The sequence below is a fragment of the Microcebus murinus genome, unplaced genomic scaffold, assembly GCF_040939455.1.
Source record: "Microcebus murinus isolate Inina unplaced genomic scaffold, M.murinus_Inina_mat1.0 scaf010_hap2_Mmur4.0, whole genome shotgun sequence".
Lineage (NCBI taxonomy): Eukaryota > Metazoa > Chordata > Mammalia > Primates > Cheirogaleidae > Microcebus > Microcebus murinus.
The window spans coordinates 887,990-913,834 of record NW_027438956.1 but is presented as its reverse complement, the minus strand read 5'-3'; the positions used below and the strand labels follow the sequence as shown (position 1 = coordinate 913,834).

Genomic DNA, 25,845 nt, shown 5'->3' with positions numbered 1-25,845 from the left:
ACACCCGGGAAGGGGCCCAGCACGGTCCCCCACATCCGAGCCCCCAAGGGGTGGGGATCTGGTCACCAGGGCCTTTGTGTCAAGTCCAGATGCTTCTTCAGCGAGGCTGAGCTGTGGGATCCCGGAGTTCCAGCGCCCACCAGAATCAGGCCTGCCCGTCTCCTGCCACGGGGGCCCATGCAGGGAGACTTCTTCACCCCGGGAGACAGGGGCTAGGGGCTGGGCGTGGGGCCGGCACCACCCTTCGCTGGTCTGATGTGGACACCTGTCCATGTCTGGAGAGCACAACCCATGGTGAGGTGACACCTGCAGGCTCATCACTATGGATCTGCCCCGGGAGCTTTTACAGCATGAACTGCAGCGACCTGTCACCTGGGGAAGGGGCAGGGGTGTGTGGGACTGGAGGCCTGTCCCAGTCTCTCTGAACATCAGCTGCCAGCAGGCCGAGGGGGGAGTGGGGGGCTCAGATACCTGCACCCTTTTTGACTGCCTGTTCCAGGTCACGCTGCGGGGCCGGGGTCACTTCTGAGCCTCAGTCACCTGCGAAGTGAGTCATTTCCTGGTTCTCAGGGAACTGTGGGGTCTGTGATGTCAGGTGCGACGCCTCCCCTCAGGTGGGAGCCGACAGGTGGAGGTCTCTGCAGAGACACCACCTTGGGCATCTGTCCTTTAATCAGGGCGTCTGTCCTTTAATCACTCCCACCAGGGCTCGGGGCCCCTGTGGGACAGAGGGACCCTCTCCCATTGTGCTCCCCACGGCTGTGTGTTCTTTGAGCCACTGTCACGGCCTGGCAGACTTGAGAGTTCCGGATGTGCACTGAGGGCGGGTCAGTGGCACAGACGGCCAGGCTCCCAAACCCCCTCGGGGAGGAATCGTGCTCCTGCCCTGGAAACTGAGCACTTCCAGAAACATGTTAAAAATTTCCCCCAAACGTCCAGGAAATTTTCTCTTTGAGCCTTTGAAAAATTATGGGGAAGATTAGCCAGTCATAGTTGCTCACGAGAGAACAGCCAGTCCCACCGGCCCCACTTGGCCACCCAAGTCACTTGTCACCCCGGTTTCCCCCCCGAGGTCATTGTCGCTGACCTTCTCAGGGGGATGTAATTACCCTAATTGTGGCCAAATGATGTATCGAGAACCAACTCATGTAATTTAGCAACTAACTGCAGTGAGCAACGTGCAATTACAGCATGAGACAGCCAGCCAGCCCGGCCCAGTGACCTTCACGCAGGATCCTCACCCAGACCCCACCTTAACCTGGTTTGCACCATGCTGTGCTGTCCGCGTGAGAGGAAGGTGCGGGGGGTAAAGGCAGCGGCCAGCGGTCAGTAGCTGAGGGCCTTCCTCGAGCTGGATGCCAGTCCAGGCCCTGCTGGGGGTGTGACCGTGGGTGGTGCCACCCCAGGTTGGCCAGGGCACAGGGCACCACCAGCGGCTCAGCCTAGGACAACGCTGTGAGGAGTTATGACTCCGGCACTGTTGTCACCGTCATTTGCAGTGGCTGCTTGGGCAGCGTCCCACCCTCTGCCTGGCCAGGAGCAGACCAGGGGCCCCAGTGCAGTGAGCTGTGGCCACTCCCCAGCCAGGGCACACAGACAGCCCGGAGGCAGCGCCCCACCAGGAAGGGGGCCCCCCAACCACGCAGGACAGTGTCAGGGGACCCACTACAGGTACAAGGTGAACTCGTGCATAGAGGTGACCGCTTGACATCAGAGTGGGCCCCAGACAAGGCCAGCCAGGTGTGTCAGAGGCCAGAACCACGACAGTCGCTAAGTGCCAAGGTCCGGCGGAGGGCTGCAGTCACGCAGGACATCAGCGGAGGGTCCCCGTCCACTTGTCACGGAGGACACACGCGGCAGGAAGGGCTCTGAGGGGACCGGCATCCCAGCTGCCTCCGGGAAGGGGGTGGCCCCTGCCGGCAGCTCCCATCGTACAGCCCCAGGGTCGGCTCTGAGGAGCTGGACCCCGTAACAGCGGGCGGCGCAGCAGGAAGGAAGGGCGCCCACATACCCCCAGCTCCGGGGCGGCTGCAGGACATCTGTCCTGAGAGCACGTTCTCCACTGAGCGACGTGGCCGTCCCAGAGGCTTTGCCCCGTCGGCCGAAACACCAGAGCCGGGTCCCCCCGACCACAAGGACGACGTGTGGAGCCAGCCGGGGCCGCGGGCACACGGGGAGCCACACAAAGACACGAGACCCTCTACGGGCCTCTGTCTGCTCTAGCTGGGCGCGGCTGTCTCTGGCCAGTTTAGGGGGGCGCAGGCCGGCACCCCGGGGCTCACAGGTGGGCACACCCCCGGAGTGGCCACCCTGGCCGCCTGCCTAGTCTGCACCTGCATTCCGGAAGGCACTTCTACCTGGGCCCACCTTTGACTCCACTCTAGACAACCCAAGAGTGAGTCTGCCAGGGAGCTCGGCAGGGTGAGCTCAGAACAGATTTCAGACGAGGAAGTCACCGGAACAGCTGAAGCTCTTTTTTTCTTGCAAGTTTATAATTGAAAGAAAGAAATGGCTTTTCCCTGCTCTAGTGGCCACTGGTTTTGTGCCAGGGAAGGTGTCCCTGCGCCTGTCACGGCTCCCGCGGGGAGGGGGGGTGGGAGGGCCTTGCGCCGTCTGCTGAACAGGACGTGGGTACCGCAGAGGCTCGGTGGGCTGGAGGGGCGGCACAGGCTGGAGCTGAGGACTGGGCTCGGCCTCGCCCCTCCGGTCCAGCGTGAATCTGGCTGAGAGCCCCGGGGACAGGCCCGTCTCGGTGACTCAGCCCAGGCAGGTGGGGTGGCTGCGAACACCTCCACCAGGAGTCTGCGGGTGGGGCCCCGTCCCCACCCAGGTAATTAGCCCATGTGGTCCTGTCCCTGGAGGGGCTGAGAGCTGGGTAGGCTTGTGGGATGGGACACTGAGGGCAGGGACAGCTCTCTGGCAGTCTGTCCCCTGAGTCCCTAATCCACACACTGAAGAAGAACAGCAGGAGATGCTCATGCACTTGACCCAAGGCTCCATTTGGACAGGCGGCCCCAGCAGGGCTGGGAAGGGAAGCAGAGCCTGGCCCCACGGACGGTGGGTGGACATGCCGCTTCGTGGTGGCTCGTCCTGAAGTGGCAGCTGGGTCACCTTCCCCCTCTGGTGGCCCAGGCTGCTGGGTCTGGGGGAGGGGCTGGCCTCAACCCTGGTGTGGAGCCGCCCCCAGGGTCAGACCCGTGGGCCTGGTGGGCCGCAGAGGGAGCGCTGACCACAGTGTCAGGCAGCCCAGGGCCCGGCAGGGCTGGCGAGGGGGGCGGGAGTGGGGCCAGGGCTTGGTGTGGCTTTGAGACTTTCATCCTTGACATCACAAGCCGGAGCTGGCAGCAGGATTGGGGGGCGCCGAGCTCTCACACACCCCGTCCCTCCCGAGTCTCCCTCTGCTGGGCGTGGCCGGGCTGAGCGGGGAAATGTCCCCCAGAAACCCCGTCGGGGCAAGTAAGCGAGGCCAGCAGGTCCTTTCCTCCGGGTGACTGCGGAGCTATGTGTGGGGACAGCCCCCTCCTCGGCCGTGTCCTGCACGCGGGACGAAAGGCCCCTCTGTCTTTGCCAACACCACCCGCTGCAGCATGCACGGCCAGCCTCAGCCCCGCCCGAGGACACCCTGCCCCACTCGGCCCTCCTCGGGGCACGGGGGCCCTGCAGCCCCCAGGCCCATGCCCAGAGGGACCCACTGTCCCGGCCCAGGTGGGGGATGCCCCACACATACCCCGACCCCTCCCACACCAGCTGCCACCCCGCAGACCCCAACCCTTTCATGCCAGCCCTACCCTACAGCCCCCTGCGTGCCCCTCACCACACCGGCTCTCCCTGAACACACTCCTCCTTCTCCAGCCCAGACAGTGTCCACAGAGGCCTCCAGGGCCAGAGGAGGACCCTCCCAGAGCCCTGGCCCGCAGTCACAGTCTGGGCATTGTGGGCGCACCCCTGTAGGGCTGCCTGGAGGAGGTGGCCTACAGGCTTGTGCACCTGTTCGAGGGAGGGGAGTTGGAGGAGGGGCCATGCTCTGTACAGGTGTGAGGGGCAGGTGGAGGCTCAGGGTAGCCTGGCTCCCATGGGAGGAGCTCCAGGTCTCCAGGCTGTAGTCACCCACTCACAGGGGACTTCCATGACAGAGGAGGGCCATGAGCCGCACATCTTTATATGTACTGCTCAATGATGCTGACTTAAGAACAAAGACCAGGGGAATTCTTCCCAGAGTCAGCGGGTGGTGGAATTAGGGTGACGGTTTTAACGCTCCCTTCAGTTTTTCTGTGATGACTATCTGTTGCTGTTGTCAGAAGAAAACAAATTACTAAAAAAGGAAGCAAGGAAGGAGGAATACAGACAGAGAGATTATTCCAGATTCTGGGGGGGCAGTTTGCCCAGAAGCCACTACAGCCTCAGGGAGGGCCAGGCCCAGGGGTGGCCAGCCATGGGGTGGCCACTCGGGCTCAGCAAGACGGTTGGGAAGTGTGAGGGGTGTGGCCACCAGCCCTGGTCCCCGCTGAGAGTGGGCAGAGGGGAGGGCTCCCATCTTCCCTTGAGAGTTGGAGCAGGGACCCCTGTGCTCCCCTCAGCCTAGCCGTGACCCCCCAGCCCTGTCCCCCACCCTTCTGCAGCGTGTCCCAGATACCCACAGGGTGCGGCACCTGCACGCCAGCCCCCACCCTGAGACGCCGCCTGCCTGCCTGCCTCACATGTCCCAGAGGAAACGAGGTGGAAAGATTATAATTTGAGTCTAGAGAATTAAAATGTTTTAAAATGTGCTTTTTAACTGTAAAATTGAATGTCTATTGAAAAAAGAGCCAATAGTTCTGGAAGTACTGGGAGAAAAAAGGGATTTCCCCTTTGACCTCCTAGCCTTGTCCGAGGGTTGGTTTGTGATTCCTGGGGCTCCCGGGAGTTATGTGTGCACGTGTCCGTGTGTGCATATGTGTATGTGTGCATGCAAGTGTGCATGTGTGTCCCAGTGTGTGTGTGCTCGTGTGCATGCATGTGGTGTGTGTATGCATATATGTGCATATGTGCACATGTGCAGGCAAGTGTGCATGTGTGTCCCCAGTGTGTGTGCGTGATCATGTGCATGCACATGGTGGGTGCATGCATGCATACGTGTGCATATGTGCATGTGTGCGCATGCAAGTGTGCATGTGTGTCCCGCAGTGTGTGTACATGTATATGTGTGCATCCCTTTGTGCATGTGTGTCCCAGTGTGTGTGTGTGCTCATGTGCACACATGTAGTAGGTGCATGCATGTATACGTGTGCATATGTGCATGGTGTACGTGGGGGTGCATGGGTGTTATTGAGCTCCAGGGCTTGGTCCGCAGCAGTGCTGTCTCACCTCTGATTCCCCGCAGACCTGCACAGCTCGGTGAGCAGCTGCCACGCTGGCGCCCGTGCCCATGAGGCAGGATCTGGATTTCAAACCCAATTTCAACAACACAAATCTTGGCTCAGTCCACTAAAAGCCAAAGGGAAAATAATTAAAAACATCACAGTGTCGGGAGCTGGGTGGTTTTATTTTTCGTGGCCCATTTGTCGCTGGGGGTGGGGGGCACGGAGCCGGCAGAGGCGCCGGCACTGGGCACGGAGGAGAAAGGAACTAGAGTGTGTTGGTGTCAACAGGAAGCGCTTTTGTGGGCGTCTCTGAATGTCATCTGTTCTCACTTCTTTCAAGTCCAGCGAGGGCAGGCGCGGCGGCTGCCATCTCCCTGGGTGACCAGCATCTGAATGTCCCCGGGCGCTGTCCTGGCAACCTCCCAGCCCTGCCCACCCCTACCCAGTCCCACCACCTCCACCCTGCAGGGGGGGGAGGTCATCGTCCCAGCTCTCAGGGGTCGCCGAGGGGCCAAGAGCCAAACTTCTCTTTGAGGTGGTGATTGGGGCAGCTAGGACTGGCTGGGCTGAGTGGATGGACACTGTCCCCATCCTCATGCACTCCCTGCCCCACCCCCCAAGCCTTCTCTCCTGGCAGGCACCTGCCAGGTGCCCTACCAGGCAGCCCCAGAGGCGGTGCCTGTCCCCTGGGCTCCGCAAGCCACTCCCACCTGCGCCCAGGAGGGACCAACACATGAGGCCAGAAAGGATTTGGCTCCACAGATATTGGCGTGGAAGGGCCCCGGTGAGTGAGCTCGAGATGTCTTTGTGGGAGGGTGTCTGCTCGGTGTCAGTGTGACACGGGCCACGTCCACCCCCTGAGCAGGAGCACCAGCCAGACCCCTCTGGCAGGCCCTGCACTTGTGGCCGCACGGGGGCGGGTGCGACTCCAACCACCGAAGCCCCTTCCCTGCCTTGGGGACACAGCGGGACACAGTGACAACCGGCTGTGGTTCCCGCCTGCTGGCACTGCGCTGGCTCTGCGGGGGTGGGGCGCGGCAGGGCTGTCAGGCCCTCTCGGTTCTGCAGGGCGTTTCCCGTTCTCCCTGCTTGTGCACGCGTGGTTTCCACGGGTCATAGCAGGTTCCACCGTGTCCTAAAAACAAAATCATGATTTTAAGTAAACTTTGAGGATGTTTCCTTCTGAAAAAGGTGAAGTTCAGAGGGATGCCTCTCCTAAGTCCCTAGAAGGGTTCTGGTGGCTGCTGGCACGGGGTCCCCATGCGGAAGGTGCCGGGCCCTGCTGGCCACACCCCGTGGAGGCACAGGGGCTCAGAGCACTTTCCCTGAGCAAAACCTCACAGGCGCCTCCAAAACGACCAGGCAGGAAGTGCCAGGCCGCAGAAAGCAGAAATGACTGAGTCCGCCCCCCGAGGCCTGTGGCCTCCCAGCCGCGGGGACGCCCAGCGCCTGATCTGGGCAGCTTCTGGTCACTTAGGTCTGTGCTGAGCTGGCCGACTTGCACCCAGCTCTCCTCCAAAAGGACCACCTCATACCTTTCTTAGCACAGCCCAGAGGCCTTTGCCTACGGCCCGAGGCACCGCAGACGCAACCTGCAGGGCAACAGGCCCCTAAAGTAAGCACGGCCGGGGGACAGGCCACACCGGGTCGGCGCACAGTGGGGCAGCTTGGGGGAGCTTCCCATGCCCCTCAACCCTGGGCCCAGGTCCCCGGGAGCCAGCACGGGCAGTGAGAGGTGACGCCCCAGGGCCCGTGGCGTCCACAGCACAGAGGGCCCTGCCCTGGCTCTCACCTGCGCGTGGACACCGCTCCACCCGGCCCGCCCGGCCCATGATCCTCCACGGTTCTTGTGGACATGGCTCACGCCAGTGCTGACGAGACCCGGTATGCCATCCAGTGAGGTGACAGGTACGTCACACACCCAGCTGTAGCTGTGCTGCACCGGGGCTCACGGGGTCTCCTTGAAGCCCACGGCCTGCGTCCTCACCCTGGCCTCCCTTTCCGGCTGAGCTCACTCCCAAGGCCACACGCCAAGCAAGGTGTGACCCCCACAGGCTCTGACAGGTGCCAGGCCTGGCCCTGGCCCGCGTGTCTGCCTCTCCTGGCCTTCCCTGGCACGGTGGCACACGGCCCCCAGCAAGGACACGCAGGCACCTTCACGGGGACGGGACTCAGGACAGGCGCGGCCTGTGCAGAGGGAAGGGCAGCCGGGCCGGGCCCAGCGCCGGGCCCAGGGGCAGCCGAGGCTGAGAACCAAAGACTGGCACTTTCCGGACAGAATATACAGCGAACACAGAGGACAACAGGAGACTGCTGACATCCCACCTATGGGAAGCAGTGGCAGGGCTGACATTTTGGGGTGTCCTTAGCTGGTGGGATGACGGGGGGGTCACTGGGTCTAAACTCGGATGCCCCTCACTGTCGGCAACGGCTGGGAAGTCCAGGGCGGTCTGCCGGGTGGGACTGGTGACTGTCCTGACCACATGGCGAGCACGGCGCGGCGTCTGCGGTTCGGGGTCTCCCGGGAGGGCCAGCCCTGTGGAGGGGATGACAGTGACGCGGGGTCAGGGGTCCGAGCCTCACGACTCCCCACGGTCACCCCAACATGTCCGGGCTGGGACACTTTCCCAGGGTCAGCCAACCAGAAAGTTGGGCCCAGTGACGTGGAAAGAAATGAGTGTCTGGTCTCTGCCCCCAGCTCCTACATGAGTTTCCTGGTGGTGGGAGTGCCTTTTGCCTGGGAGGTGACTCTCAGTGGCCCCCAGACAGCTCTAGGATGTGCAGACACCAAAGAGACCAGACCTTGAGCAGGAGCTTGAGCTTCCAGCCCCACCCCCGCCTCTGGGCAGGAGGAGGCCGGACACTGAGTTGGTGACAATCATGCCCACAGGACAAACCTGCGTAAAACCCTCAGAGACCCGGCTCCGAGAGCCTGCAGGTTGGCGAGCACCGGAGGGTGCTGAGGGCACCTGCCCCGGGCACAGGGCCCCTGTGCTCTGGACCCCGCCTGTGGCCCTGTCACCCGAGTGTTTGCACCTTTCTTACTTCTTTTGTAATAAACGGGTGAACGTCGGTTTCCCCCTGAGGCCTGTAGGCCTTGCAGCATAGGGCCGGGCCATGGACAGCTGGGCTGTGCAGGTGTGTGGGACCCTGGCACCCAACCAGCGAGGCCGGCGTTGGGGTGGGAGGCCCGGCTCGAGGCAGGTCTGCGCCTCCGCCAGGTGGTTCGTGTCAGAACTGAGCTGTCTGCCGAAAAGTGGAAAATGGCTTGTTGTGGAAAAGCCCACACATTTGGTGTCAGAAGAGCAGTGCTGAGAACACAGAAAAACAGATTTCTGCCCTCGTAGCCTGGGTGGCCGGCCAGGCCTGATGCCAGGGTGCCGGGCTCTCCCAGCCCCACCACCGCCGGCCGGTCGGGGCTTAGTCCTGTCTGCCTGGCCTGCCCGGTGTCCCTTCCCCTCTGTGAGGCTCAAGCAGGGCCACCAAGAAAGTGCTGGCTGTGCCCAGGCCCAACCTTTATCAGGAAAACATGTGACAGACATCAAAATGGCCAAAACGGCTCCCAGGTGCTGAAGAGTGGTGGTGACGTGAACACACCTGGTCCACGGGAGCCACAGACTCTGCCTGTGGACATGCAGTGATTTCCACCAGGGAGGCTCATGCCCCGTGGATGTGGCCAGTTCAGTCACCCCCTTATCCTCGGGGGGTGGCTGAGACCTCAGACAGCACCGACCCCTATACACACTGTGTCTTTTTCCGTGGGTACATACCTAGGATACAGTTTAATTTACAAATCAGGCACAGTAAGAGATTAACAATAACTAATAAGATGGAGCAATTCTAACTATGTACTGTAATGAAAGCTATGTGCATGTGGTCTCTCTCTCTCTCAGAACATCTTACTGTGCTGCACTCCCCTATTTTTGGACCAGGGCTGGCCATGGGCAGCTGAAGCCGTGGAAGGTGAAGCCGCAGGTGGGGCTGTGGTAGCAGGTTCTTCTCCGAGTCCCGACTGCCTGTGTGCGTGCGTGGACTCTCCTTTGAACCCATTTTAACGTTTCACTGGCTCCCTCATTCATTAATGAGTTCAGTAGAATCTTTGACACATGTTCATTGTGTATTCGTATGTCCTAGTTTTATTTTTTGAGTATCTCTTGACACCTGTCTGTCTGACACAGCGGAGTCTCACCAATTAAGTTTACAGATCAGTGCCGGGTCCTGTTTATAAAGGAGCTTAGGAAACATCCAGTCCTTCAGCAGCAGATACTGAGCATCTGCCGTGTGCCGGCTCAGGACACGGGAACGATGAGGCCAGTGGGTGAGACCTGCTCCCTCCCAGGGAGTCCACAGTCCCCAGAAGTGACAAGGCTCTGGGGTCCACAGGAGGCTTCTGAATCCAGCTGGGAAGTAGGAATTCCCTGTAGGGTGCTGCGAAGGGGAGGGTTAGGGTGGGCTGGAACAAGCTTGCAAAGGGGCAGCCATGCTGTCCCCCAAGGGTGGGGACTGGGGAGCGCTGTGGCTGGGTGAGACTGGATTTGATCTGCATTTGGAAGGACGTCCCCGTGCACTGTGGATTCGCGGGAGGGAGGAGGCTGTGCCCTATCAGGCGTGGCTCTGTCGTGACCGCAGCACAGAGCAGGGTGTGGACTAAGGTGGCAGGTCTGCAGGTGCCAGCGTGGCCGACACTGGCGTGGTAGCACAGGAGGTACTGAAGTTGTGCGGGGGGAGGGGCCTTTGGGGGGTAGCAGGGTTGTGCCTCCCACCTGGGGTTGCCTGGGCTGAGCCCCCCAGAACTGGGGCCTGAGAGTTCAGAGGGCACCAGAAAAACCCAAAGACCCACAAGAACCAGGCAGGTCTCGCTCCATGAGTTTGTTCATTCAGGTTTTTGGAACCAGGAGCAGGAGGGTCCACAGAGATAGGCCCAAGTGGGTCCAGGACAAATGCAGGCTCTGGCTGGGGTCAATCGTGTCATCCTGAGCTTTAAGGAGGTGATATTTGCAAAGTGCCTGGCATTTAGGAAGTCAATGGCATCTCCTTCTCTTTCCAGAACTCCTGACAATGCAGATTGGAGGAACAACGGCTTCCACCCATTAGTTATTTACACAGCATTTATTATGTGCTGCCCTGGGTGGGGTCTGGATCCCCCTAGGGGCCATGCAGGGCTGTCCCAATCCTGTCTTGTGACTTGACTTTAGGTCTCTGTCCATCATCAACTTCTCTGTCCAGGCTCTGACATTCACAGGCTCGACTTTCCTTTCTTAGGATCTGCCCACAGTCCCAGGAGTTCCTGCCACAGCCTCAGTCCAGCGTGGTACACAACCTGCGTCACCTCATTGCCCTGAATGTGTGCTATGGGGTTTCTTCATAGCAATTAGAATTCCCGACAGGTTTGAATCCTAGACTCCATGCACTGCTGGAAAACAGAATTCACAGGATCACATCCACACCTGGTCTGCTGTCTTGTAGATTACTTTGTTGAAAAGCATGGGCTGTAACTCCTTAATGAGTCATTAAATCCACACAGTGAGAGAGTCATGGCCAGCATTTGAAACTTGCGATAGAATGGAAGAAATAACCTTAGTGCACACCACAGGCTGACAAACAGCTGGTTTTCTCCTTGTGAACAGACTTATTATTGGAGTGGAATGGTCACCACGTGCAGAATGTCCTGTGGTCCAGAGTGACCCTGACTTCTGAGCAGCATCCACTGCCCCATGGAGGTCCAGCCAGAGCTCTGCTGGAGTTTGTTCCATCTAGAAACTTGGAGACACAGAGGTCTTGGAGCCCGTCTGGCTGTCATCTTTAAAGTCTGAACTCAGCCTTTTCTGACTTCGCTCATGGTGGAGTCGTTCCTATTGGGGGCCCCGTGCTTCCAAGCCTGTCCACGTTCTTACAGACCTGCAGTGATTCTCTGCCGCCTACTCCCGCATTGTAAGGAGCTGTCATGCACTCATTAAATCTGGGTATCTGGTGTCTTAGTCCATTTGTGCTGCTGTAACACTATACCTTGGACTGGGTAATTTATAGGCAACAGGGATTTATTGCTCACAGTTCTGGAGGCTGAGAAGTTCAGGATGAAGGCTCCTTCAAGCTTCCTTCATATGAGGACATTAATCCCACTCATGGGGGCAGAGCCTTCATGACCTACTCACCTCCTAAAAGAACCATCTCCTAACACCATCACCTTGGTGGTTAGGCTACAACATATGGACTTGGGAGGTGGCACATGTATCAGACCATGGCACCTGGTCTTCCCTGCTCCAAGCCCCTGGCAGTTGGCACTGAGCCCTCTGAATACAGCCAGTATACACCAAACATTTTTCATAAACAATTAAAAATAAAGAAAACTGTCCACTCAGTGAGTCCAAAGCTATTGGGAATTTTGTACTGCTCCCCCTCAGGCGCCCATATGACATAATGTATCCTCTATCACCACCTCTCTTTCTTCCAATTTAAGACCACACAATCTCAATCCAGCAAACTGATGCCCCCTGTCCTCCTTCCTGTCCCTCACCAGGGTAGGGATTCAGTCCCATGGCACTGTCCCTGTCAGCATGAGAATCTTCCTACTATGGCAGAAATGACCTCAGGCTCCATCACCCTTGGATTTTAGAATCCTATCGCTATGACATTGCATTTCTTTTCTTTTCTTTCTTTCTTTTTTTTTTTTTGAGACAGAGTCTCACTCTGTTGCCTGGGCTAGAGTGAGTGCTGTGGCGTCAGCCTAGCTCACAGCAACCTCAAACTCCTGGGCTCGTGCAATCCTTCTGCCTCAGCCTCCCGAGTAGCTGGGACTACAGGCATGTGCCACCATGCCCGGCTAAGTTTTTGCTACATATTTTTAGTTGGCCAATTAATTTCTTTCTATTTTTAGTAGAGACAGGGTCTTGCTCTTGCTCAGGCTCCTCTCGAGCTCCTGGGCTCAAATGATCCTCCCGCCTTGGCCTCCCAGAGTGCCAGGATTACAGGCATGAGCCACCGTGCCCGGCAACATTGCACTTCAGAAATGCATCTTGGAACTTTGAATATTTCCACAAAGGAGATTCAAATTAAGTTTGTACTAGGAGGAAGCTAGTGGAAAGCAAATTTCTGGCAGCAGAAGATGCACATGAAAAGAAGGCAAGACAATTCAAGCCCAATTTTGGACGCCAGGTGCCATGGCAGTGCCAGAAATCATCTTTGGCTCTTATCTCTGGCCCTTATCAATTACCATGAGCCTATAGTGCATCCCATCACTTAAAAAAGAAACTATTCATAATATGCCAACTTTTTGGAGAATATGAGATCCTTGGAAGCAAATTCTAGGATGCATTTTTACTCATCTGAATTAAATGTTTCAACTTCTACAACAGGATTTGCAAATAATGATGCAACTTAAAGGGGGGAAAAAACCACATCTGAGGTGATCCTGAAAGAAAAGTTTGGATTTGTTGTAACAATTTGATTAAATAATTTGCATTTAATTTTAATACGGACAGCAAACGATTTGTCCCCGAAGTGACGCTTATAGATATGCTCTTTAATTAGGACTCGATCACTAGTTTAAATCAATTAGAACAAATCCTGAGTGGGGATGATCTATGTGTGCAGGCACCACAGGGCTAATCACAGCAGATAACATTTATCGACCACTCAGGGTGCCCCATCTCCGCTCAACCCCTCCCTGTGGGGTGACTCAGTGAGCCCCACGGTGCCCCGGTCCACTCGACCCCTCCCTGTGGGGTATCCCATGAGCCGTCACAGCCGCAGAGGACAGTCCCTCGCAGGGGACGGTCCCTCGCTGCAGCCCAGGCCCGCCGGCGAGCGCAGCTCCCGGGTCACACAGCCGGCATCGGCGCTCGCTGACCCGAACCCGCCCGCAGGAACCGAGCCGGCGCCCCGAGGGCGTCCGCAGCGCAGCGCACGCCGGGCTGGGGGTTCCGATGGCAGAGCAGCGGCCCCGCGTTCCCGGAAGGGGACGCACTCTAAGGACGAGCACTGGTCCCCAGAGCCTGCTTTCAGTGCGGTCCTCGCCGGGGCTGCAGGGACGCACCGCGGGCGAGGCCGGCGGGCTCCACCAACGCGTGCGGAGAGGAGCCCCGCCTCCTCGCTGTCCCCCAGGGCCAGTCGGTCACCGCGCCGACGAAACGAGGCGTTTCCGACGCCGCACGGCGACCTCCGCGGTGGCCCGGGAGCGTTCGCAGTCTCCGCCCTCCGGCCGGCGCGGCGCCCTCGCGAGTGCCAGCTCCGCGCCGCCACGGCACGCGCGACCGGGGTCACTGAGGCCACACGGCGCGTGACCAAGTGACCAGGCGCCCAGGCCGGGGCCGAGGAGCGGCGCAGAGAAGCGACCGGTGACAGTCGAGCTCCTCGCGTCAGAGGGAACGGCGGGAGCTCGGGGCCCGCGGGGCGCGCACTTCCGGGTGCGCGATGCCCCGCCCCCTGGCCAATCGCAGGAGGCTCGGCCGTCGCCCCGCCTCCTGGAGCCGCACGCGCACGCGCCGTAGACCTGGCGGCGGGGACGCGCGCAGCCGCGCCAGGTGGGGGCGGGACGAGGAGCGCGCGCCATGCACGCCCGGGGGGACCCCGCGCCCGGCCCCAGGCCCCGCGTGGTAGGTGCGAGGCGGATTCACCTCACCTTTCCTCACCTGCGCCCCTGCCCTTCGCCGCCCTCGTCCCCTCTTGCCCCACGCTCCTCGGCTTCCGTTCTGCTCCCCTTCCCGGGTCTCCCTCTCCGGCTCCGCCGCCCGGGCGTGTGGGGGCCGGCGGGGCGCGAGTCTAAGGGGAAGGCGTCTGTGGGGGCCAGAGGTGCAGCGATGCCGCGCGGGGCTGGGGGCCTTCAGGGCAGGTGGCTCTACCTGGGCACTTCACCGCGAGCGCCTCACGCCGTGCCCCGTTCGCGCTGGGGCGTGGGCGCGGCGGCCTTGCTGGGTCCCGGGTGGGCTACGGCGCACCTGCCCCGCGCACCTGCCCCGCGCACCTGCCCCGCGCACCTGCCCCGCGCACCTGCCCCGCGCACCTGCCCCGCGCACCTGCCCCGCGCACCTGCCCCGCGCACCTGCCCCGCGCACCTGCCCCGCGCACCTGACGCAGGAGCCACCCCCGAGCTGTAGTGTGGGCACTAGCGCGAAGGCTTGGCACAGGGCGGCTCAGTCTGTTTTTTGTGTCAGTCTTACTAAAACTGGGAATAGAGGTTGATCAGGGTCTATCTCTGACAGAAACTCACATGTTTGGTATGGGAGAGCCTGAAAAAAAATATTCTTTTCTTCTTTTCCTTTAAAAAGTAAATCTAAAGTAAAGTAAATATGTAAAGAAATGAGGAGACTGTTTTATAGGACTAAGTCCAGGAAGGAGTATCACTGTTGGGTCAGCTCCTCTGAGTGAGGTTTCATTTGGAAAAAGCTTGGCTGAAAATTACCTTTTCAGCAGTCCAATCTATGAGCTTTTCATAACCATTTGAATTTAGTATTAAAGAATACCTGTATTATGTAGAGATAGACAATACACACATGTACACATACATACATGTGTTTGTGTGGATGTGCATATGTGTATACACGCACCTGACTGGCCTGTGTTTTTATTTGCTTGTTTAGGAATTTGCCCACTTTTCTTCAGTAGGGTATAAAGTCAGGGTGGGGATGGACTGTCACTTGTGTGGATATTCTGTGTCACCTAATATAATGTATAAATTTAAGACAATTCCTGTAATCAGTTATTTTGTTGATAGTCAGGTACCACTGGTTTTACTCCAAACCACTTTAGAAATTTTTGTTTTAGTCTTGGCCTCCATGAGAAAAGGGCAATGCTGGTGCCAGACCAGACCTACTAAGTGTAGATGGTTTCATGTCCCGTTTTCTCAACTTGTGCCTTTTGAACAAACTCCCTCCACCCCATATTTTGTTAAAGCATAGGGAGGCTACTTCAAGGAGTTACTGTGTTGTAGTTTGGTGAAATGCTTATTCCACTGAGAAAATGACCAGCTATTTTCATGAGTGGGTTGGAAGGTACACAGATGCTTGTTTCAACCAAAATGATAATGTTCTGACTAGTGCCTGGAAAACACAGGAATGTACCATTGAATTAGGAACAATTTTGATGCCTTTCAGATTGTTTCCCCCTTTCAAAAGCATAGGAAAGACCAATTCAGGGAAATCCAAGACATGGTAAATCTTAAGGAATAAAACAGTGTTAAGAGCTTGGAGGGAAGGAATAGACGCCTTTTGTTTGTCAGAGAATGTGCTTTCATTGAAGACCTTATTCTTGACTATTCTGTGAACCAGGCCTTGCCATTTGGCAATGAGCATTGTGAGGATGGGAAGGGGAGGTACCTTAGAGCAGTGGGAAGGGAGTTGAGTTTTCACACTTCTATTACTCCCTTTCTTTTGAATTCCAGTCCATCATCCTCCCAGTCCACAATGCTGAGCCGTGGTTGGACGAGTGCTTGAATTCTGTTTTGCAACAGGACTTTGAAGGCACCATGGAGCTCTCTATATTTAACGATGCCAGTAAGGTATTCATGAACTTTCTCTCGGGTGATTTAGCCCTAGTGTAAGTCACATCTGACTGTTCCAAGGGAATTTTCCTAACCTGCCAACCCCATGCTTTCAGGACAAGTCTGGGACTATCATTGAAAAATGGAAAGTGAAGTTAGAAGATTCTGGCATCCTTGTGGTCATTGGAGGGCATGATTCTCCTTCTCCCCGAGGAGGTCAGTAAATGTGTTTAGTTGATTAAGCCATAATTTGTGGTTTCTTATCAACTTACATACTTAAATAGTTTTATGTTGTTCAAATACTAGGAAAAAAGTATCGTGGTGATAAGTAGGTTTACCACTTATTCAGAACCTACTAGACCTAAGTTCCTTATTCTTTGGTAAGGATTTGTTGCGATGGTCTGAAAGTTCATGTCCCCTTCCAAATTCGCATGTTGAAACCTAACCCCCAGTGTGATGGTGTTAGGAGGTGGGGACTTTGGGAGGTGGTTAGGTCATGAGATTGGAGCCTCAGGAAGATCAGTTCCTTTATAAAAAAGGTCCCAGAGAGCTCTCTCGCCCCTAAGAACTAGGAAGTGGGCCCTCACCAGACACCGAATCTGCTAGTGCCTTGATCCTGGACTTCTTAGCTTCCAGAACTATGAGAAATAAATTTCTGTTGTACATAAACCACTCAGTCTGTGGTATTCTGTTAATAGCACTCAGAAGACTCCAGCCCTGTGCAACCACTGATCTGCTTTCTGTCTCCATAGATTTGCTTATTCTGGACATTTCATATAAATGGGAGCGTGTAATATGTGCTCTTTCGTAACTGGTTTTCATTTAGCATAATGTTTTAAGGTTCATCTATGTTATAGCATATATCAGTACTTCATTCTTTTTTATGGAAGGATAATATTCATTGTATGTATATACCATATTTTGTTTCTCTGTTCATCAATTGGTGGACATTTGGGTGGTTCTGGTTTTTGGCTATAGTGAACGGTGCTGATGTGAACATTTGTGTACAAGCTTTTGTTTGAACACTGGTTTTCATTTTTTATTTTATCTCTACTCTGATCTTTATTCTTTCTTTCTCTTAGCTGTTTGTTTACTTTTCTTTTTCTAGCTTCTTAAAGTGGAAAGTTAGTTTATTGATTTGAGATCTTTTTCCTGTAGGCATTTATAGCTATAAACTTCTCTCTGAGCACTGCTTTGTTGCATACTATAAGTTTTGTTATGTTGTGTTTTTGTTTTTATTTGTCTCAACATATTCTTGTTTCCCTTGTGATTTCTTCTTTGACCGATTGGTGGTTTAACACATTCACTGCCACACTAGAAAAAAAATTTTTTTCCCTGCCACAATGTTTTACTAAAACGACCCTTTCTAATTTGTTATTTATTTTTTATTGTTTTCTGCATGAGGGTTATATGCAACACAATCCACGTTTTTAGAATTAAATCATCTATATTAATTGTAACAGTAAGAACATCTGCAAGTAAGATTTTCACGAACCAACTGCAGGGTTTTGCTTCACTCAGCCTCGGACTCAAAAACTAGCCTGAGTTAAATACAACCCACGTGACAGTCCTTGAGTTAAGAGTGTGTTGTCTAGTGTTCACTTCTTTGTGAATTTCCCAGTTTTCCTTCTGTTATTTATTTCTAGTTTCATTTCATTGTGGTTGGAGAAGATACTTCCCGGCTCTCGCACATCCTTGTCTGGCACGCGTGAGTGTTGGCAGGTGGACGCCATAACGAGGGGACTTCCCCATCACGAGTGCGATTTCCCTTCCCTCGCTCCCTGCGTGCTGCCCCAGCCCCTCCCACACAGGAGGGCTCCCACAGGTGCTGCCTGTGGTGCCTTCGCCTGTTTATCTTCCTTCCTTCTGTGCAATTCCTGTCCCTTTCAAGAGGTCAGGCTGAGGGGAAGGTGGCCGAGGTAGCTGCCGTCTGCGTCTGCTGTCCTTTCACTTCTCAGTGAGGAGTTGGGCTGTGAGCTGGCTTCAGCAGCAGTGGGCGGAATGAAAACACGGTCTAGAAGGTGGTGTGTGGCTTTCTTCTCCTGCCGGGCTGTAGCTCCTGCTGTCTCCTGCAGAGGTTCCTACTGTTTTTAAACCAGGAGTTCAGAGTCTTACTGTTATCTTTTATTCCTGTGGCATTTCTAGTGGTGGAATTGTGTAGAGGGGGAGGGAAACAGCTAGTTGTGTGGTTCACTATCTCATCCAACTCTGGTATTTTTTCATGTGTTATTTTAGGTTTTCTGTTTAGGTAGTCTAATCCTGAACAAATATTATACTTTCATTTTTTTTCTAATTTTACACTTTATTTTCTTATTTTTGATCAGGGTAAGAAGCATAGAATGACAGTGCAAAACCACATTAATGGTAGCCAAACCCCTGATTGTTCCTGACTTAGTGGGAATTTCAGTGTTAACTGTGATATTCACTGTTGCTTTACGAAAGATAACCCTTCATGAGGTTCACTTGTGATCTCTAATTTAGTAAGCCTTCAGAAAATGGGACATCAGTATTGAATTTTATTAGATGTATTTTAGGTATATATTAAGGTGATCGCTTGTTTTCTTTTCCTTATGTTAATATTTTTCTTAACAATTAACCACTTTTGTAGTGCTAGAATAAGCCAGCAATGACATGACAGTACTTTTTTTTTTTTTTTTTTTTGAGAGAGCGTCTCACTCTGTTGCCCGGGCTAGAGTGAGTGCCTGCCATGGCACCAGCCTAGTTCACAGCAACCTCAAACTCCTGTGCTCAAGCAATCCTTTTGCCTCAGCCTCCCAAAGGAGCTAGGACTACAGGCATGTGCTACCATGCCCGACTGATTTTTTTCTATATATTTTTAGTTAGCCAATTAATTTCTTCCTATTTTTAGTAGAGATGGGGTCTCGCTCTTTCTTGAGCTGGTTTCAAACTCCTGACCTTGAGCGATCCTTCAAACTCCTGACCTTGAGCGATCCGCCCCCCTCAGCCTCCCAGAGTGCTAGGATTACAGGTGGGAGCCACACGCCTGGCCATGATAATACTTTTATACAATAGTTACTGAATTTTCTTTAGGACTTTTGCATCCGTATTGACATGTGGAAAATTGGTCCGTAGTTTTTGTTTTTGAGTTATGTGTCAGGTTTAGCGGTAAGACTTGATGCTGCAGCGTTCATGAGAGCAACACTTGTGTAGCACAGTCTCAACCTCTCCCAGAAAAACTAGTCTTGTAGTCTATATTCAGAGGGCAAAAAAATCATTTCCTCATTTTCACAAATGTCAGCTTTGATTAATTAAAGCAAGTTTTTTTTTTAATACCAGCATCTGGTGACAAGAACTGAGTAGCCAGTGGATCTTAGTTCTTCTTGCTTGGCTTATCTAACTCACTCAGTGTCCGCTGACACTTGCCATGAAAGAGGAATGTTGAGCTCGTTCACAGTGCTCCACACTTCCCTTGCCTTCTTCCCTCCCTGGGAGTTTTTGTTTGTTGTAATATCCTTACGTTGTCAGGGCTTATACTGTTTATATTCTCTTCTATAACTCTTGTTGTTCTATGTGCTTTTCTAGTAGGTTGATTCTAATAATTCAAACCTTGTAAAAACAGCACTCACGGTGCCATAAATATGTAAGTGCACTTGCTGCAGAGCATGCAGTGGGGTTAGACTCAGGAGGAAGTGAAACCTCTGCTGCACAGTAGGGGATTTTATTTCCCAGGTGTCAAAATTTTAACGGAGCCTTTAAATAATCTTTTGCTCTATTCTCTACCTCTAGTTCCTACTTATGTGCCATTATTTGGGGTTTCTATTTCCTCTCTTTTTTAAAAAACATTTTCTTTTTATATGTTCCTTTTTCATTTTATTAGAGTACCTCTTCAAATAATTTTTCCATGTCTGATATATGGATGGTAAAATATTTAGGGCTCTCGAACTCCTGGCCTCAAGCATCCTGCTGCCTCAGCCCCAACGTCATTAGGGTTACAGCGTGAGCCACTCACTGCACCCAGCTAGAGCTCTTGCCTGTCCAACAGTGCCTTTTTTTTTTTTTTAAACTTATGCTCAGTTGTCAGTTTGGCTGGGTATAGAATTCTAGGTACAAAACAATTTTTTCTTAGAATTTTAAAGAGATTGCCTCATTATCTTCTAGTGTCCCATGTTTTGAATAAGAAATCTCCTGTCAGTCTGACTCTTATTTTAAAGATTTCTTTTCTGAAAGTGTTTAAGATTTTTCTTTTTATACTTTTGAATTTTGACATTTCATAATGCTGAGTCAAGCATTATGTTTTTTCATTCATTCTGTTTGAATGATTAGCTTTATATTCTAGTTTTAAGTGTAATAGATCAGTGTCCCCTTAGTTTGACTTAAAAGTTTTCATATAAGACTTGAAGAAAACATGCCTCCACATACTGCACGGGGTTGAAGAGGTGGAGGTGGGCAGGTGACAAACTTTCAGCTACCTATAGATTTTAGGAGTCATGTCTTCATTTAAAATAATGTCCTCAGCTTTGGTTGCATGTTAGAATCATCCGGGCAGCTTTAAAAAACCTGATGCCTGAATCCTGCCTGAAGATATCTTCATGTGCTTGGTCTGGGGTACAGACTGGGCACTGGGATTTTAAAGCTTCCCAGGAGGTTGTGAGGCTTATCCACGGTCAAGAACTACTGCCTTAAATTATTCTTAGGAGTGGTGTGGCTTCACCCCACTTTCTAACAGACTTCTCCTGAAAGAATCTCATCACTCCAGTGTCTTTCAAGGGCTGGCAGGCTGGAGGTTTGGGGTCCCCTTGGAATGCCTCGTGTGAGCGTACTAGGGCTGCTGCTGGGTCCTGTTCAGATCCAGCATGTGACTCTCAGCAACTTCTCCAATATTTCCTGGGTGGAGTGTGTGGACGGAGGGCTCTGTGGGGTTGCAGGGTAGGTTTGGTGCGTTCAGGGGGGAGGAACGAGCGGAAAAGACAACTCCTGCTCCTCCTGGACTCTCAGTCTCTGTGCATTCTCCGTCCGTCCTTCCGTTTTCTGTGCCGTCGGGTGATCAGTGGCAGCAACACCTCAGCCACTCACAGATCCTAGGCGAGTTTGTTGCTTCCTGTGAGCTCACCTGGTTCTCCTCTTGGTCCCTGGGGGCAGGGGCTGTCCTGGTCCCACGAGGATATTAGTTGATTTACTCAAGTGTAAAGAGCAGAGTTGGGGTCTGAGCCCAGGCTGCCTTTCTCTGAGTTCCCGGTGGCACTCTCCAACGGACTTGGACCTCTCTGAACGTTGGCTCTCGTAGAACAGTGTTGCTGCTTCACAAAAGCAGGTTAAAGGTGAGTCCTCCCAACCTGAGAGCACCAGAGTGGATGTCTTTGCCTTTTGCAGCCTCCTGCGATATTTAATTCATTTTGTTCTGTTTTTTGGCCAAGTAGAGGGTGGATATTGGTGGAAGGGGATTACAGTTCCGTTGGGCTTCAGAGAATGAAACAGAACCTTGTTTCGAAATACGCTCCCCACCCTGTTCACGTCACGTTCCTAACAGGTGGTAGCCGGGGTGCCATGATTAAGAAAGCAGAACAACGTATAAAATATTTAAGAAACAATTTTAAGTCAAGGTAATTTTTTAAAGTTGGTCCTTTAAAACAAGAAGCATCTATTATTTTTAAAAGTTCATATTGAACTTTCTGGCTTGATGTTGTCAGGGAAGCCGTACATGAAATGCGTCTCAGTGGGCGTGAGCAGGTGTGTTCTGCTTTTCTCCTGCAGGACGGGGCATGTGTAGGGTCGCAGGTGTGGAGCAGGTGCCCGAGAGGGAGGGTTTGGAGCCAGGCTGCCAGGGCTGGTGCCGCTGCCACCTTGCATGCCTCGGTTTCCTTCCTTGTGAAATGACCATAACAGGAGGCATCTGTCTTGGCGTGTTGTGAGGGTGTGGAATGAGCCACAGGGTGTTTGGAACAGGCACGAGCAGGAGGCCCTCGGGCAGAGTTAGCAGCTGTTCTGCTGCGGTCGTCCTCATCTTCATCTTCATCTCATGTGTTTGAAAGATGTTAATATTTTCCCTCAAAGTATTTCTTGTTTTCGTATCTTTAGTGTATTTGAAACAGAAAACTCTTTATAAATTGGTTATTGTAGAACACCTGTTTCAGTTTGCTTCTGAAATGTGTGTAAACCAACTAGTTTCTGAAACTACTAGAACCATCTTTCATATCATTTAATTTAAAAGATGTTCTGCATCTTCCGTAGTTGGATGAAAACAAACTGGTAAGCGCTGTGACACTCCTTGACTCATCTCCATTTTTAAAACAAGTTTTGTCTTTCATGAAATACTTTTTATCCATTAGCTATGACTTGATCCACGTCACGTTCATGTGTATTCTGTTAATGACAGTTGTGGAGTTGTGAAGGACCAAATGACATGAGGCCTTCCCACTGTCTGTCTGAAGTGTGGGTGAGGAGAATTCATGGAGTCCGCACTACACATTGATAAAACAGAGTCGGTTGGGTTGTATCTGAAATGACGTATTTTCCTATCATCATAATTTCTTGAGTAGGAAAAGTTGTATTGACTGTTAGATAACATAGATCCAAAGTGTCTATTTTCAAAAGTGTTATGTATTTAAAATGGATTAAGATTCATTTAGTATGATTTCATACCATAACAGAGCAAAACATTTCTTAACAATGTGGGCCCTTGCCAAAATCGAAGCAAAGCACGTCCTACCCTTCTCCCCAAGAGTGTTACCATCTCCCCAAGCGCGAATCTTCCCGCTGTGACCGTGGCAACTGACTCTGTCACAGAGGGACTGGCCTCCCCAAACATGGGCCCGGCACGGACGTTCGACTTTCCTCCAAACAGCGATATTAGAGCAAATCCCTTGTCTTTGCCAAACACAAGATTCATTGTGAGAAGCTTCCCACCTCCTTAGTGAGATACATCTTCCTTCGTATCCAAATTCATGGATTCAGTTTCTCTCCTTCTAAAACCTGGATCTAATAAGCAGCTTTCAGAACAGAACTCTTACTAATTTCAGTGTGATCATGGAAAGTCTCTTCCCATTCTTGTTTTTCACAAGCAGCTCTTTGGTTGTGGTTGTCACGAGGCATTTCTCTCTGCTTGCCTCGCTTTGCAATTGAGGGTGGGGTTTAGCTACAGCTGTTTTGGCCATGGCCACTAATCCACCATCCCCAGCCGGGCACTTTGCCTCCCTGGGTGCATTTCCTCTTTTGCTCTTGTTAATACCTGTGGCTCTTTGAAATCGGGGACCAGGAATTAAACTGCTACCTTGTGTGAAACACCCTCGACCCACAGGGCACCCACGTCTGCAGGTCAGATCCTTCCAGAGCACGAATGAGGGATGGAGACTTCCTGCCTCTCATGTCTCTGCTGCAGCGTCCCGTGGTGTGAGCCTGCCTGAGCACTCTCAGGAGCAGGCCCTGTGGGGTCGCTCCCCTCCTGCAGCAGGAAACCGGGGTGGGGGGGGGTGCCGTAGATACGGCTGAAACGCACCCTTGGCCAGTGTCCTCTTGGTCTGAACACTTTCTCCAGCTTGTCTTGCCTTTGAGCACCAGAAAGGTTTATTGCTTTAACTCTGTACTCACCAGTTTTTCTTTGTGTGGCTTTTCTTGGTGGCATCAAATCTTAACCATGTGGCTGACATGATTCAGGTGTTGGCAACACCTTTTCTAGGGAAATCAGTACCTTGCCCCTCAAAACCCCCGCAGCACCCTCACTTTGGGCCGATGCCCTCTGACCTACCAGCATCCAGGCTGGGCTTGAGAGTGCTGGCGTCTGGGTGTTGCTCCTTGCTCAGAGACCTCCCAGGTGCCCTGTTAGCCCAGCAATGCCTGCAGGAGCTGGCTTCTGCCCAGCCCCCCAGATGCACGACCGGGCACCCCCAGCCTGCCCATCACCCTCAGTGACAGCTCCACTCTCAGTTTGAATTCTGACAGCCTCACGTTCCCTCTGCAACTCCCTTGTGGGTAATTTCATCTTCTTTTAATCTCCCTAGTACTTTTGGGGGCACCATTCATCTGGCACTTAACTGTGGGTTATCGTTTAACGTTTTTTTCCAGCTTAGTTATAACATCTTTGAAGGCAAGGATGTTTTGAAACTTTCACTAAAGTATAATAAATATCCATTCAGAAAAGTATACATATTATAGTTGCACACCTGGATTAGGGCTCGCAGACGGAACACACCAGGTACTCGGCACCCGGTGAAGAAACAGGACGTCACCAGCCCCTGGCAGCCCCCTGGGGTCTGCAGCCACACCCCTCCCCTCCCCAGGGCGGCGCAGGGGAATCGTGGCCAGCCTTGCGCCCGCGCCAGAGTCCCCTCCCCTCCCCTCCTCGGTGTCTGGCTTCTTCGCTCGGAAGTGACGTGAGCGTCACCATGCATTAGTGTATTTCCGGCTTTTCCATCTGCACTGGGCAGCTCCCAGTCTGGGGTTGTCTCGACGGGCGCTGCTCCTGTGGGCTGTGCAGACTCTTCTGCTGGGTCTCACGGAGCAGTTGCATGACTAGGGCCGGTCCCAGGCCGTGCACCTGCTCCCGTGTGGTCGATGCCGGCAGTGGCTTCAGCTGGTCACAGAAATATACTCTCAGGTAGCCGGCCATCACGTGTCCAGCTCAGCGAGCTCTGCCGACGGTCACGCGTGTGCGAGCCACCCGCTTCCCTGCTCACCAGGTCCCTGCTCCACCAGCAGAGATGTTACAGGCGTCCTTTTAATTTCACTTTTGTGTTTTAAAAATTATCCCCAGGACTTAGTCCAGTGCTGTCTGTACTCAGGCAGTGTTTACTGGATTTGTTTTCTCCGAGGAGCGTCTACTGCCATGGGCAGTGCGGGGTGGCCAGTGCCTGCTTGCACCGTGCTCCTGGCTGTCACTCAGCGTGGCCCATGGACTTCTTTTTATCCCTTCAAAGCTGACCCAGGCTTTGGTGCAGGATGTCCCAGCTTTCTTATACAGTGTGTGGTATATAAAGCTTTGTGAAAGAGAATGCTGCCGTAAATTGAGTTACAAGAGTTTTTCTTTTCTTTTTTTAACAGTCGGATATTCTAAAAATCAAGCAATCGCCCAGAGCTCAGGGGATTACCTTTGCTTTTTGGATGCAGTAAGTAACTCTTTTGTTTATGATGCATACTTTAAATGATGGTTGAATAATTAAATGCTCATATCTTTTAGTGTGGTTCTTAAATCATTTTTCTAATATGTTACGATCACACTTAAAAGTTAAGGGGCTCACGCCTGTAATCCTAGCACTCTGGGAGGCCGAGGCGGGCGGATCGTTTGAGCTCAGGAGTTCGAAACCAACTTGAGCAAGAGCGAGACCCCGTCTCTACTAGAAATAGAAAGAAATTAATTGGCCAACTAATATATGTAGAAAAAATTAGCCGGGCATGGTGGTGTATGCCTGTAGTCCCAGCTACTCTGGAGGCTAAGGCAGAAGGATTGCTTGAGCCCAGGAATTTGAGGTTGCCGTGAGCCAGGCTGACGCCACGACACTCACTCTAGCCTGGGCAACAAAGTGAGACTCTGTCTCAAAAAGAAAAAAAAAAGTTAAGGTTAATAGGTTGTTGCTGTTTAATTGCTGTAGCACTTAGTTAATGATGAATAAGATTATGTAAAAATGTAAAGTTTATCATCAGAGAATAATATAAAGAAATGAAGATAAACTAGGTCAATATTGGCAAAGATACTTACAGGATTAATAACCTTAAGTAGAAATGATTCATAAAAGTTGGTAAGAAAACACAAAGTTGGTAAACAGGCCAAGGGCAGGTAAGAGTGACAGATGAACTTTTCTAACAATTTAAATCATTTGTCATCAAATACAGATTAAGTTAGTGAGATTCTGCTAAAACTCAAATTAATAATGTTTTTAAAACACATAGATACTCAGCGTTTTGGAAAGTATAAATGTTGTGCGATACAACACAGAGTGGCATGGTTTTGTGTTATGTAATAGGAACTGTAAAAACGCTACGGCTTGATGCCTAAATTTCACTTCTAGGAGTGTCTCTGGAAAAGATTTGTGTACAAAGAAGCTTCAGGTTGGGCCGGGAGCGGTGGCTCACTCTTATAAT

General features: G+C 52.8%; 1 protein-coding gene and 1 long non-coding RNA gene across 4 annotated transcripts in view; both read left to right on the top strand.

Moving 5' to 3' along the window:
* Nucleotides 1-5,781: 5,781 nt before the first annotated feature.
* Nucleotides 5,782-11,312, top strand: LOC142867023 (uncharacterized). The gene is made up of 2 exons (XR_012916754.1): nucleotides 5,782-6,123; nucleotides 10,602-11,312. It is a non-coding gene; the product is annotated as an uncharacterized LOC142867023 (long non-coding RNA).
* Nucleotides 11,313-13,841: 2,529 nt separating this feature from the next.
* QTGAL (queuosine-tRNA galactosyltransferase) overlaps nucleotides 13,842-25,845 on the top strand; it is an 81,365-nt gene continuing 69,361 nt past the window's right edge. The window contains exons 1-4 of one of the 3 annotated variants that reach the window (XM_075999849.1): nucleotides 13,842-13,930; nucleotides 15,715-15,831; nucleotides 15,930-16,029; nucleotides 24,808-24,872. In XM_075999849.1, coding sequence (XP_075855964.1) covers nucleotides 13,886-13,930; nucleotides 15,715-15,831; nucleotides 15,930-16,029; nucleotides 24,808-24,872 — 327 coding nt within the window. In that variant the 5' untranslated portion in view covers nucleotides 13,842-13,885. Of the gene's footprint in view, nucleotides 13,935-15,714; nucleotides 15,832-15,929; nucleotides 16,030-24,807; nucleotides 24,873-25,845 lie in introns of all 3 variants that reach the window. The other 2 variants (XM_075999850.1, XM_075999851.1) reach the window with 2 other exon arrangements.